General features: G+C 44.6%; 1 protein-coding gene across 1 annotated transcript; it reads right to left on the bottom strand.

The window, feature by feature from the left end:
- Window positions 1–1,825: 1,825 nt before the first annotated feature.
- On the bottom strand, window positions 1,826–14,537 carry PLAC9 (placenta associated 9). The gene is made up of 4 exons (XM_016165000.2): window positions 14,289–14,537; window positions 4,856–4,953; window positions 3,719–3,842; window positions 1,826–3,220 (listed from the first exon to the last, which is right to left on the bottom strand). The coding sequence occupies exons 1-4, from the start codon at window positions 14,350–14,352 to the stop codon at window positions 3,210–3,212; spliced, it is 297 nt and encodes a 98-aa protein (XP_016020486.2). The 5' UTR covers window positions 14,353–14,537; the 3' UTR covers window positions 1,826–3,209.
- Window positions 14,538–14,991: the final 454 nt, after the last annotated feature.

Genomic DNA, 14,991 nt, shown 5'->3' with positions numbered 1-14,991 from the left:
ATATTCTGACAAAAGGGTTAATCTATCAAAAGAGAACAATTACAAACATCTATGTACATAACAATATGGCCCTTGGAAAGTTTGAGACAAAACTGATAGAATTGAAGGGAGAAATAGTGCAACAATTATTGTTGGAGAATGAAACACCCACTTTCTCTATTGGATAGAACAATTACACAAAAGATAAACAGAAAACAAACAAAACTATAAACCACCTAGACCTAATGGACATATAGAACAGTCCACCCAACATCAGAATATACATTCTCAGTTGCACATGGGAAATTCTCCAGATAAACCAAAACTAAGTAAATCTTTGAAGACCGAAACCATACGGAGCTATAACAAGAAATTAAATCAATAATCAAGAAAACTCAACAAAGAAAATCTCAGGACCAGGGGCCTTAACTGATGCATTTTGTCAAATTTTTACAGAAGATATAACACCAATCTTTCTCAAACTCTTCTCAAAATATAGTGGGAACACTTCCTAACTCATTCTGTGAGACCAATATTATCCTGATACCAAAGTCAGACAAAAACATCACAAAAAAGGCAAAAATCCTCAATGAAATAACTAGCAAACTGAATCTAGTGGCATATTATAAGGATTATCCACCATGACCAAGTGAGATATAGCAAAGGAACTCAAGGATCATTCAATATACAAAAACCAATCAATGTAATACATGTTAATAGAATGAAGAAGGATAAAAACCACATGATCATCTCAATCCTGGAAAAACATTTGAGAAAACACCTTTTCATGATTTAAAAAAAAAAAAAGAAAAAAGAAAATCACCTAAGAAAACTAAGAATATAAAGGAAATTTATCAACCTAAAATAAAGGGCATCTATGAAAAACCCATAGCTGACATACTTAATGGTGGAGAACGCTTTCCCCTAAAATCAGGAACAAGCCAAAGTACCTGTGCCACACTATTGAACATTGTATTGGAAGTCATAGCTCAGTTAAGCAAGAAAAAGAAATAGAAGGCATCCAAATTGGAAAATAAGAAAAAACCTCTAGAATAACATAATCGTATACATAGAAAATCTTAAAATATCCACAAAGAAACTAATAAAAAATTCAGCTAACCCGCAGGATAGGATACATGATGAATGTTCAAAAGTCGGTTGTATTTCTATACACTAGCAATGAACAGTCTGAAAAAAATTCAGAAAATAATTCCATTTACAATAATACCAAAAAGAATAAAATACTTTAAGGATAAATTTAACCAAGGTGGTTTAAGATTTATATACTGAAAAATTTAAAAATATGAACCATCCTGTGCTCATGGATTGAAACACAGTATCGTTGAGACAGCAATACCCTACAAATTGACCTACAGATGTGATCCAATCCCTATCAAAATTCCTACTGCCTTTTTGCAGGTATGGACAACCTGACCCTAAAATACATATAGAATTGTAAGGGAATGGTCCCCAAACAACCAAAACAGTCTTAGACAAAACAACGAAGTCAGGGAACCATACTTTTTAATTTCAAAACTTAGCGCAAATATATAGTAATTCAAACTGTGATACCGGCATGAAGATAGGCATATAGATCGATGTGGTAGAATTGAGAAATCGATAAACATCTCTGCTCAAGTGATTTTGACAAGGATCCCAGGACCAAGTAAAGGAATGAAGTTGAATCCCTACCTCACATCATATACAAAAATTAACTCAATGTAAGAGCTAAAGCTATAAAAATCTTAGAAGAAAACACAAGAAAAAATATTCATGACCTTGGATTTGGCAAATGGTTTCTTAGATAAGACACCAAAAGCACAAGCAACAACAAAAAATTGATAAATTGGACTTCATCAAAATTAAAACTTGTGTTTCAAAGGGCATTATCAAGAAAGTAAAAAGACACCCCACAGAATGGGAGAAAATATTTGCAGATGATATCTCTAATGCATAAAGAACTCTAACAATGACAAAAGGCAACCCAGTTTTTAAAATGGGCAAAGGACTCGAATAGTCATTTTTCCAAAAAGACATACAAATAGCCAACAAACACACGAGAAAATGCTCAGCATCACTAGTCATCAGGTAAATACAACTTAAAACCACAATGATATATCACTGCATACTAGTACGATGGCTATGATAAAGACAGGTATTGGTGAGGAGGCGGAGAAACTGAATCCCTCATATACATATTGCTGATGGGAATGTAAAACAGTACTGCTGTGGAAAAACGTTTGATGGTTCTTCGAAAACTTAAACAGAGTTACAATTCAACTCAGCAATTCCACCCCCTGTTATAGACCCAACAGAAATGAAAGCACATGTCCACACAAAAACATACATGACTGTTAATAGCATTATTCAAAAAATACAACTATAAAAGGGAGTGAAGTACTGATACATGCTACAACAGGGATGAACTTTGAACACATAATGCTCAAGTGGAAAAAAGTCAGACACTAAAGGCCACATTTTGTATGATTCCGTTTATATGAAATGTCCAGGAAAGGCAAGTCCATAGAGACAGAAATATTAGTGTTTTTCAGGGACAGTGCGAGGGGAAGTGGGAAGTACAGGGTTTTCTTTCGAGGTAATCAAAATGTCCTGCAGTTAGAGAGGTGAGGACTGTACAAAATTGTAAAGCCACTGAATTTGTACAGTTTAAAATGGTTAAAATTTTGAATTATGTGTTATATGAATTTTATCTCCATAGAAAAGAATTTTTAAACTTTAATGTGCACATAGATCCCTGGGGGTCTCATTAAATGGTATATTCTGATTCAGGAGGTCTGGGCGGGGCTCCAAATTCTGCATTTCCGACAAGCTCCCAGGTGAGGCCATTGCTGCTCATCTGTAGCCATGTTTTGAGTAGCAAGGCTACCCAAAACACCCGTTCACTGTGTCATCTTATGATTCTGGATCTCAAGTACTTCACCTCTGTGAACCAACTCTGCCCTGTCTGCTGCTATAAATTAGAAGGAAGGTGGGTATGCACAGACAGACAGGTGTCTCCCGGGTCTGAGCCCGCAGAGGGGTGTGGGCCTCAGGACATGGGAGTAGATAGACAAGGGGCTGCTGCTATAGAGGTCATTCTGTTAGAAGACATATAGGGGACCAAAGGAGTAGCTTTTGGTTTTCATGGAGCTAAGGAAGGAAGGTCAGGACGCCCAACTCTGTTCTCAGGTGTATCTCTTCCAGCTGCTGGGCAACTTGGGCTCTGGTGCTCAAAAGTGATCTGAAAGAAAGGAGCAACTCTGAGCAAAAAGGGGTTGCTGAAGGCACCCTACCCTTCCCTCCAGTTCCCCGGGAACTCCTGGGCCAGAGAACACAAGGCTCAAGGGGGAAGCAGGGCGGCCATCCCTCCACTGCCAGTCTTTCCTGAAAGGGTTTTGTGGTGACACAGGAGTATTTCTTGGAAGGGAAATGAAAGGAATTGAGGAGCTGGAGGGATGAAAACAGCTAGTGAAGGAGGTAGGTGCTCTGTGTCAAGGTGGTAAACTGGGGCCAGCTCTTCCGGGAGCCCTGACCTGATGCTGGGCTGCAACAACTCCAGAGTGGGGTTGGGGCAGAGAACATTTGGGGTGAACTGGGGAGATGCCTTTCCACTTCCGTCCCGAGGAAAAGCTGGAACTTCTCCAAGCTTGCTCTAGGTTGCACCAGTGTGGTGAAGCACCCGTCCCATCCCGCTTGCCCAGCCCTGGAGGCTGTCATCTCTGCCACCTGGGCTGCTCACCATCTCCAAGGAGGTCGGGGGTTGGGCTGAAGGGTCCCGGGGGCAGGTTCCAGGCCAGCTCCTTCAGCTGGTCTAGCAGGCCTTTCATTTCTGCCTCCAGGTGCTCCACCGTCTTCTCCACCGTCTAGAGAGAGGAGAGATGGGAACAGTGGTGGGTAGGGGCAGGAGGACTAGAGAACAAGAGCAGTGCCAAGTCCCACTTAATCAGGAGCACCCGGTGGTCCAGCGTGTCAGAACTGTGTGCCAGGGTACCTGGGCCCTTTTTGTCCAGCCTCTCTCTACCCTTGCCTGCTTCTCAGTTTCCCAGATGATAAAATCTAAGAGATTCCCTCTCTGAGGCCACTCCTGGCTCTGGCACTCAGTGGTTTTCCTCAGTCACAGGCCTGGCAGGGAAGGACTCTAGGATGCCGCCTGTTCCCTTTCTGGACTTCACTACTGAGATATGACATTCCTTTTGCTGTCTCGCCCCCTGGTGGCAACTTTGCCAAATGACAGGTTGGGATTTTGAAATGGTCTTTACTTAGGGTTCTTAACATTTTTTTTATTCAAGGATTAAAAATTAAATTTGTGATGTAAAATTTATGTATTTATTAATTCACCAAATAACATGATATAACATCAGGTCTTAACTACTGCAATTTTGACATACTGATTAGAAAAATGATATGTTGAGATATTTGCAACGACTACAATGGGATGAAATTATCTGTGATATCTATTGATGACAAAATCACAGTACTGTTACTACTATTATGGTCTGTTGTGTTTTTATAATGAATGGGAATGCTAAGGTTTGTGAAAATAAAGTGTAATTTTTTTCCCATACAAGTTTATAGACCCCGGGTTACAAACTGGCTATATAACAAAATACAGTGACTGAATGTCTACCTTTTCATCTGTAATTATGCAGAGATCTCTGGCTGGGTGTAAGCAAGGCCCCAGGGGAAGTAGGGTCTGTTGGGGGCTGGTCAGCCCACAGGCCCGGGTAGGGCAGGGAGATGATTAATGAGGTGGCCAGGGATTAGGACTGGCTTGGATTTCCCCAATTTCCAACACAAGGTTGGCCTGAACCATATGAAGCCGCCAGCCTGGCAGATGGTCCTGAAGATACAAGTCCTCCCAGGTCCCCCTTATTACCTCCTCTATGATGTCTAGACGGCCGTGCACAGCCATGTGTGTGTTACAATCTGTGTTCCGAGTGAGGTCTCCGCGGGTGGGGATGAAGGGTTCAGTGGCTGTGGGAAAACAAGCCGTGTTACTGTAGGGCCCCTGGTTTCCCTGTAACACTAGAGGCTCCCGTTAAGCACTGGGCTCAAGTGAGGTGGGTCCTGAAGCCAGTCAGGAAGAGAAGCAGAGGAAGGCCCAGCAGGGGTGAGGGAGGGAATGTGGGGCTGCCTTTATCACTCACTTGTGCCTGTGGCCCTGGTCATCCACAGACCCAGGTGAGCTTCCTCAAGGAGGTGCTGCCTGAACTGGGTAAGGTGAGGAAGGGAGGGAAGGTTTCTGCCAGGGAGAATGGCATGTGCAAAGATAGAGAGGCATGCATAGCATGGCTCAGTGTTCAAACCTTCTGGAGCCGAGTGGCTAGAAAGTACAGGTGGCGGGAGACGAGATTGGAGAGGTGGGTCATGGAAATGAAGCCAAAGGCCCTAAAAATCCAACCACAATTCTTGTTTGGGGTGTTACTTTGACTGAAGAGTCACATTATCACATGTGAATTTTTTAAATGCAGAAAATGGATTGGAGAGAGATGTTTTCGAAGGCAGGTTACTGGAGTAATCATCATAAGAAGTGATGAGAGGAGGCACAGCAGTAGGAATAGAGAGGAAGAAAGTGAGTGGAGATATTTTAGTGGTAGTGTTGACATTGGTGACCAGTTAGTAATAACTGACATTTGAGGAGTGCTCACTATGTACCACATGGTGTGCAAAACAAATACGTTCACTCGTTCAACCTCCACAATACTCTATTGTTATCCCCAATTTACATGTGAGGATATTGATGCATGGAGGGGTGAAATGATAGTCCATTGTCACCCAGCTAATAAGTGGAAGATCTGAGATACAACCTGTTCAACCCTTGATTCATCATTTTTCTCCCCAATGTTGGTTCCTCTCTGCTTCTTCCTGGTGCTACCAACTCTCACACTAGATGTTTTAGAGCTCTGGTTCTGAGCTCAGGTTTCAGCATTGTTGGCTCTGAGACGTGGGCATCAGAGTTGGCTGGAACGTTGGAGAACACAGACACTCAGGAAGGAGGATACTGTCCCAGAAATTATGAGAAGCAAAGAGCTTTACAGAGGATTAAGCATTAGCATGACCTAAGGCAGCCTGGAGGTCTAGCAAGATAAGTAAGGATGGGAAAACAGAGCAACAGGAAAGCCACGGCTAAGTTCCAGCCCAGCACTTTTAGCAGAGTGGCAGAGGCAAAGGAAAGCAAAGTTTACATTGCAGGCAGATGAGAAGAGAAGGAGAGGTCAGGAGGTAGAAACTTGGATCCTGGAAAAATAGTTTCATGAAGCTGGCTGTGAAGGGAGATCAAATCACAAGGCCTAGAGAAGGTTTAATGTTGTCGGTTCTGGTTTTTTAAGCACTGAAGAAACATGGTCATGCTTATAGCCTGAGGGATAAGAAGACAGGAGATCTAAAGGAATGCATTTCCTGAAGAAATGAGAGGCCATAGCACCCAAAACGGGTGGTGGGGCAGGGGCGACACAGAAGGAGGGAATGTAGCGAAAATGGATAAAAGTTCTACTTTGAAGTCCAAATTTTTAGTTAAGTTCCCACTGATGGCCTCTGTTCATTCTGTAAAGAGGAGAATTATCTGCTGAAAATTCATGTAGGGTTAGGAAAGAGGAGAGCTTGTTGAATTTTCAAGAATTCTATGAGTGGGTTGTTAGACAAGGCCACTAAAATGGGAGCGCAGTAAGAGCATTTAACCTTAGAAACTGGCAAATGTTGTTTTTCTTTTCTTTTTGTTTAGAGCCTGTTTCCCAGTGCACTACTGGGAAGGGGGCTTGAATAGAGTGCTCCCAAAAGGGATGAGGAGAAAAGGAGGGCATGCAGGAGGACCAAGAAGAATGACCCCACAACAAGGAGGAACTTGGGAAGCACAAATCTCCTCCCACCTCAGTGGGCTGGGTATAGAGTAGCAAAGACAGATGGCTGGATGGAGCTGAAAGCTGGGAGTCTGCAGGATGAATGCGATGGAGGGCAAGAGAGCAAAGCAAATGAAGATTTGACCAGCAAGGGGTTGAGGAGATGAGCTCTGGAGTTGAGCTTGGATAAGAAAGAAAAGAGGCCAATAAGAGGGCCAATAAATTGGGGGATATGGAGGTGCTGAAGAGACTGGAGGCCTTGATGCAATGATGGGAGGAACAGGAGGCATAAATGGTAAGGGATATTGCAACTTTAGCTTTTAGAGATGGAGTAGCTTCAAAGTGACAATATCAAGGTTGTGGCCATGGATATGGCCATCTGAAGCAGAAGATGGATAAGAGTTACTGGATTTATAAAACTCTTATAACTGTACGGCCTTGGTGTTAGTTGTGTTGTCCAACAGGGCATTTAAAGTTGCTCAGAAGATTGGCAGGTCTTGAGGTAATGACGAAGACATTAAGCCATCTTGTTGGTGATGAATGTGTCACTTTCAGAGGTTGAGTGACTTGCTCAAGGTCACATGGTCAGCAAATGACGGGACCCTGCTTTAGCAATCTGGCTGATCCCTCCCTCTGGAGGGTTGGGGGTGGGGGAAGAGAGGGGAGGTAGACAGAGTAAAGGGAGACAAATATAGGGTTTAGGAGGAGGGTAAAGTGGGTAAAGGGGATCAAATATGTGGTAGCTGAAGGAAACTGGACTTTGGGTGGTAAATACACAATAGAATATACAGATGTCAAATGATAACGTACACCTGAAAATTATATAATTGTATTAACCAATGTTACTCTAATAAACTTAATTTAAAAAAAGCTTCTTCAAGAGACAATGGTCTTCTTATTGGCTTTGGAGAGAGAGGGGGACATTATAATGGTGCTTTGGTTCCTTTTTTTAAGGGAGTCTTTTAGAGATCCATACTGAAATGTGTATAGATAAAATGCTATAATTTGGATTTATTTCAAAATAATCCAGGCCTGGGAGTGGGAGGAGGCATGGGTGGGAGTATAGAACAAACAAGATTGGCCAAGACTTGTAACTGTTGAAATTGAGTGATGGGGACATGGGAATTCGTTGCACTCTTCTCTCTACTTTTGTATATGTGGTTTGAAATTTTCCATAATAAAAGCCAGTTGTCTGATGGGTTGTTAACAAAAACCACCAGTTGTCTGATGGGTTGTTAGCAAAAAGCAGAAGCCGCTGAGCCTCGCCTGCTCTCTCCCAGACCCTTATCTACTCTCCCCACCCTTTTCCCTTGGTTGAGGCCAAGAGGAAGCATTGTGACGCTGCTGGCCAAGTGGGGATCTGCCAGCTTTGTAAGTCATGAACAACATGAATCTGATCCCCCCCATTGGCCTAAAACATACTGTTCTTCATGTATCTGTGATGAGGTCTAACTTGGCCCTGAAACCCCTCCAGGGAAAAGGCTGGGCTGAGGTTGTTCTCCACATCACACAGCACTAATCTCTCACATCTGGACAGAACTGCACCCTGGGCTCCACCGCCCAACTGTCCATGAGCTCATTCATGACAAACCTCCCGACCAGCTCTCATGAGAGAGAAAGCGAGGGCGGGGTCGAGGCCATCACAACCACCCTGCGCCGGGGCTCCCTCTCCCATGTGGGTCCCCACGGCATTGACCTCAGTGCATGATAGCAGAAAACACACTGGGCAGCCCCGTTCTCAGGCCGGCTCAGAATTGGTGTGGGTCTGTGGGAAACTTTCTGCTGCCTCCTTTGTAACACGGGTGGGGTAGGCTGCCCAGATATAGCTCATCCATGATGCTGTTCACTTTTCAGAGCCCTCTGAGAGGCCTCAAAAATTAACTACAAGGACAGAAATGGGACGAGTCAAGGACAAATTGCTTCTTGGACCAGAAATTCCAGCAAGGCAAGACCTGGGTGCCTGCCATTTTTTTGAGCTTGCGCACACACCACACACACAAATTTTGGAGCCTCGACTTCCTCATCAGCAGAAAGGGGCTAATGATAACACCTGCTTCACAGGACTTTTAGAAAGCTCAAACAAGAGGAGTGGAGAAGGCCGGAGGATTACCACGATCAACTTTGAGCAGCCAAGGCTGTGGTCCCCAGTCTTCCCCTCTTCCCTCCACACCCTCCCTCCCTGCCCCAGCCAGTTGGGAAATGGACCTTCTTGGATGCCGGGTTGTTTTCCCTGGCCTGGCTCCCACTCAGGGTCTTGTGCGTGCTGGATGGTGGCCAGGGGTGGAACGTTGTGCACTGGTGAGAACAGGCTGCCAGTGGAGGCCGGAGGCCCAGGAGGAGATGCTTGGCTTACTTCTCCAGTTAAAGAGACACAGCCACTGGGTCCTCCTCAGAAGGCGGGAAGGACAGTCCCCTCCCACTTACAGGCAGAGAAGGCCTTCATATCTGGGACCCAACCACTAAGAAAGCACCCACAACTCAAATGATTTCTGCCACGCTACGTGATGACAAATACTTTCTCAGTGTTGCCCCTGAAAGGTGCTGCTGTGCGTCCTGAATCATCAGAAACACTCTGCTCTGACTCTGCTTTTGTTGCCTAGGGATTAATTATATTTGACCACACTTAATACAATAGTATAATAAATTTTACCATTATTTTCACACAATTATGTGAAGAACTTTGATTTGTGGAATTGCTCTGGCTGAAATAGGAGAGGGACCTTCAAGCCCTCAAAGCCAAAGCTCAGATTCTGAGGAACAGTCTTGTTTTTTTTGTTTTGTTTTGTTTTGTTTTGTTTTGTTTTGTTTTGGGAGAGACACATCCTGCTCTGTTGGTCTCTGTTCATGTTCCAGATTGGGATTTGAGCCTTACCAGTCACTCTGAGAGCTTAGCAATGTATCCGGTAAAGTTAGAATTGTGCTTAGGATACGAGCTAGGCTGCTGTAATAAAGAATCCCCCTCAATTACACATGTGTTTATTTCTTTCTCAGGCATCAGTTCAAAGGTAGACTGGCTGGTGGGCAGGGCTGGCAGGCAGCTATCTCTGCTCCCTGAGTCTGTACAGACACCAAGATTCCATCTATCTTTGATTACTGTGCTTTTTAATTCTCTGGGTTATAATGTACTAGAACACTGCAAAACCCCACAATGCCGAGATGGTCTAAGAAGCCATCAAGGATAAACCACTCTCTCTGTGCTGGCAGTTAGAGACACAGTCCTATCTCCAGAGCTTACTGACTACCTTCTTTGCCTCTCACTAGCTTCCTGCCTGTAAGGGGTCTGCCCCACTCTGTCTACTTTGTAGGATTGCTGTGTTGATAAAAGGGGATCCTATACTTGAAGATGCCTTAGAACTTCCAAGAGATACGAAATGCCATGTAGGGGCATTTACCAAGTAAGCTGAAGACAGAGAAGGTCAGTGAAAGCTCCCCATGGTTTCCCTCCTCCACACAGAGCCAGTGCTCTTGGCTAGATCACTCCAACCAGCTCTCCTCAAGATGGGGAGGCATCTGCTCTAGAATTTAACCTGTGCAGGTTTGTGAGGGGCTTCTCTAACAAGCACCTGGCTCAGTACCTGGCTCTCTGGTGTCTTTTAAGTCAATCTCACTTGCTGGATCCTTGGTTTCTTCATCTTTGGAATGGGCATAACCACACCCTATAATCAAAGCTACTCTCAATTTGTGATCACTTATACCCCAAGGTTTTTGTTGAGTCTGTAGATGCATTATCTCACTTAATACTATCTGTGACCTCAATACACTTACATTCTTTTTTTACAGATTAGTAAACCAAAGATCAAGAAGGTTGAATAACATGTCACAGATTACACATCTAATAGGTGGTGGGGACAGGATTCGAATCTGATACGTTTGACACTGTCTATGCAATGCCTTGGAAGTGGTGTGATCTTCTGTAAGTTAAGGGCCTCTGCTGCTTCCTCTGTAAAATGAGGGGACAGACAAGTCTGGGCCAGAGAACCTGTACCTCTGATACCTTTGCAACTGACTTAAGTCCCCACAAAGGCCCGCTGTATGCCTTGGATCTAGCTGTCTTTGAGTGCTTTTCTCCCCACAACGTCCATTTTTTGTAAGAAGAAATGCTGATCCTCACCACAGCCCTTCAGCATCTTCCTCTATCACCCACAGCAAAAAACAGAATCCCAACAGAAGACAGATGTCCGCAGGGTCCTGCAGTGGTTGGTGGTGGACATTGAGAGCTTCCACCATGAGCCCCCAGGCATGGGTGAGAATGGTTTTACTAGTTAAAAGGATCAGTCTCTAGGACTTCATATCCCTCTGATAGCAAAATAGGAAAGGAACTCAGTCGAAGCTCTACAAGTGATTCTCTACAAATGACACGAAACGCTTTGCTTAACTCAATAAGAACTTTACAGATCAACATAAAAAATCCCAATACCACAATCGGAAAGTCAAAAACAATTTACAAGAATTAGCAGCAGTGACCAATATGAATTTGAAGGAAAGATCAAACCTCCGTAGTAATCAAAGAAATGCAAATTAAAGCAATAAAGACCATTTTAAGGTATTCTTGCGCCACCCCCCGCCCCGCAAAGAAAAATCTAACTGGAATTAGATCAAGCTTCTAGATCTACCAGTTTATAGACAATGTAGAGGAGAGAAGAACACTTAAGTGACACCTGGGAGATGCAATCAGCTAGAATCTAAATGTGAAAAACTATAGGATAAACAACTCAGTTTCTTCGGCAAATGAATTTTAAGAAAAAAAAGACGAGGGGGGGGGACTTACATATTAAAAGAAACTAATGATAATAATAATAATAATAATAATAATAATAATAATAATAAAAAATAAAAGAAACTTAACAGACATATCAGTTAAAAGCAATGTATGTACCTTATTTGGAACAAACAAACCAAACGTAAAAATATGACACAATCAGGGACGTTTGAACCCTGATTGGATATTTCGTGACATTAAGGAATTCTTGTCCATATTTAGGGTAGGATAATGGTATTGCAGTTATGTTTATGAAAAGATCACTTATCTTTTAGAGATCTATAAGGAAGTATTTAAAGATGGAAATACATAATGTGTGGAATTTCTTTCAAAATAATCTGAGGGAGGGGGAGAAAAGTGGAGATTATAGATGAAACAAGATTGGCCATGAATTGATACTTGTTGAAGCAAGCTGATAGGCACATGGGATTCATTATACTATTCTGTTTTTACAGGCATACCTTGCTTTATTGTTCTTTGCAGATATTACTTTTTTTACACATGGAAGGCAAGAACCTCCACCAGTCAAATGATAATGAGTCACAGAAGGCTCAGATGATGGTTAACATTTTTAGTAATAAAGTATTTTAAAATTATTGTAATGCCCATTTTTTAAGACAAAATGCGATTGCACACTTAATATAGTGTAAACATAACTTTATATGTATTGGGAAACCAAAGAAAAACCGTGACTCACTTTATTGCAATATTTGTTTTATTGTGGTGGTCTGGAACCGAGCCCACAATATCTCCAAGGTATGCGTTTATATTCAAAAGATTTCATAATCAAAAGTTAAGAAAAACAATAGTATATTGTCTGAAGTCTGAAAGGTTATATACAAAATTATTGAACTCAATGTGAAATTACATTAATATATTGATACTTTCCTCTTTTTTTCTTAATCTGTGGCAATGAGCATGAATAATCTGAAAGAAAATGTTTAGAAAACAGTTTTAAATTAAAGAGAATGTACCAGTTAGCTAAAGGGGCCACAAAAAGCCACTTATGAGTGGTGTCCAGCTCCTCTCTCCTGGGGAACACAGACTCTGCTTTGTCTCCTCAGCCCCAGGAGGTGTGGACCATGGGGGAAATGTAAGGGTGAAGGAAAGAAAAAGGACTTGTGCAGAGCCACACCTCACACAGCCTATGAGGTCCTTTTAACAGGTGACGAAACTGAGGCTCAGAAAGACCAATGGAACTGACGGGATGAGAGAAGGAGCCAGTGTGTTGACATATGTCCCATGCTGGGTGTTTCCTCTTTTGTCCAGTCCCCTCAGACAGCTCTGTGGGATGGGTATCATTTTATCCAACTTACAGAGGAGGAAACAGCCTCAGAGAGGTGAAGTGACTTACCCAAAGTTACTCAGCTGCCCAGGATCAGGACTGGCCTCCATTTTTTTCCCAGGTGCTCACTCCCACAGTTCACTGTGCCCTGAGATGAACTGGAGGAAGGGGCTTCCATCCTAACTGCAGGGCACTTTGCCTGGGTGACTCAACACACACTGGCTCTAGCTTAATGAAGGAGCAGCCTGGCCTAGGGGCAAAGGCCTGACTGTGGGGCAGGAGGCCTGCATGCTTAGTGAGGGCTCTGCCTTGGCACCACCATGAGCTCCAAGCCTTTCCTTGAACAAATGGGATAAGCACCAGCTGCCTCTGGCTGAGGCCTGTGGGAGATGTTGGGTAGATGGGAAAGTGGGTTGTAAACCATAGAGTACTGAACAATATGCAGAATTTGGGGGTGGAGGAATGAGCAACTATGTTTACAGTAAGTACACCTGCAGATACTCACCCTGAGCCTCACCTGAGTACTAAGAATGCTGTCAGGGGAAGGTAGAGAGGATATTACAAGGTAAAGAACCCAGCCAGCAGAGCACCCAGAGGGCCTCTCCCTCCTGCATTCCTTTCCTTACCCTCCAAGGCAGCTCAGACCCTCAGGGAGCTCTCTGGAACCCTGGAGACGGCCAGCTCATCCAGACTGCAGAGGCCCCTCAGGTTGGGTAAAGCAGCAACCTTTCTCCTGGGGCCGCTGCTTGGCCTCTGACTGGCTGCTTCACCCCTGACTGGCTGTGCTGGGCCAAGCCTGGGTCATCGGCTTGTTGGAGAGCAGCTTCCAAAGCAATGTGGGGTAAAACCAGGCCTGGCACCTCCGCGGGCCCTCTGGAGGGAGCTGGGGAGAAGTGGCAGGGGAGGCTGTCCCACTCTGCAGACTTGACCTCCCACCCTTTGATCTTGCCACCTCCTTTATTTCCGTTGGAAACTGGGTTTCTCCATTCTATTCCTTTTGGGTTTTCAAATCTTTTTTCCTCAATATTCTCTCTCCCTCCCTCTCTCCTAACCTCTGTCTCTCTGTCTCTCTCCTCGGTTCTTTTGCCATAGTAGCGCCTCTATTTTTTTCTTTCTTGTTCCTTTTCCCTCTTATATTCCTGTTTCATTCTATCCTCGTTCATAGCTCACAGTTCACACCCATCTGTTTAGTTCCAAAGTCTCCTTTCTTAGCCTCTACCTTTCTCTTTTTATTCTTTCCCCTCTCCTCCAATCCTCTGTCCGTCTGCCTTTATTTCTCTGCCTTACTATCTTTCTGTTTTGTTTCACCATCTGTCTTTCTCTCTTTCTCCATCTGGCTCTGTTTCCATCTCCCTCACTCCCCCATCTTCCTCGCTTACCCACCTCGGCCATGCTCTCCCCGGCCCCCGCCCGCCCGGGCCCCACTCACCGGCGTCGGCGCCCGAGGCGCGGAGCAGGGCGAGCCCGGCCAGCGCGCAGAGCAGCGGCTGCATGGTGCCGTCTGCCCGCCGCCGCCCTCCCCGGGATCGTGCCGGCCCGCCCGGGAGGAAATGCTCACAGTCCCAGCCAAAATTCCTGGGCGGCTCCGGGCTTTCTGGCTCAAGCGAACCGCCCCCTCCAGAGGCCCCTCCGCACCCCGTGGCCTCGCGGAGCCGGGAGACCCCGCAGGCGGGTGTCGGACGTGCCAGCCTGGGCGCCTGCTCGGGAAGGGGCCGCCCTGGAGTTCCCGGGAGCCGGGGCGCACAGGAGAGGGAGAAGGGAGAGTGGCTCAAGAAGGGTGAGCGAGTGGGCTCCAGGCGACCGCTCCCAGGGCTCAGCTATTTATCGGCCCATTTTACTTGCCGGATGACTGAAATTTAGAGAGCAGTACATTTCTCTGTGTCACCCGCAGCTATGGCACAGGATCCGAACCACTGACTGCACAGAATGTGAAAGCTTTTCTCTGCCCACGAACGAACAGGTAACTTCACTCTAATTACATGGGACAGTGTCTGGCCCTGAGAAGTGGTATCCATCTTCTATAGAAACGTACTGGTCTGCTAAAGATATAGTGATAATATTAGACGGTGCATTTCAATAAAAGGTAAAATAATGACTTTCATACAGACGTAAAATGAGCATGTGCTGAAGAT

The sequence above is a fragment of the Rousettus aegyptiacus genome, unplaced genomic scaffold, assembly GCF_014176215.1.
Source record: "Rousettus aegyptiacus isolate mRouAeg1 unplaced genomic scaffold, mRouAeg1.p scaffold_m13_p_6, whole genome shotgun sequence".
Taxonomy (NCBI): Eukaryota; Metazoa; Chordata; class Mammalia; order Chiroptera; family Pteropodidae; genus Rousettus; species Rousettus aegyptiacus.
This window is presented reverse-complemented; position numbering and strand designations above follow the sequence as displayed.

Coding starts and splice junctions, on each gene's coding strand:
- PLAC9 (XM_016165000.2), bottom strand. CDS start 14,352: ATGCAGCCGCTGCTCTGCGCGCTGGCCGGGCTCGCCCTGCTCCGCGCC. Junction 4,954..14,288: donor CGCCTCGGGCGCCGACGCCG/GTGAGTGGGGCC, acceptor GTTTTCCCACAG/CCACTGAACCCTTCATCCCC. Junction 3,843..4,855: donor GTCTAGACATCATAGAGGAG/GTAATAAGGGGG, acceptor TCCTCTCTCTAG/ACGGTGGAGAAGACGGTGGA.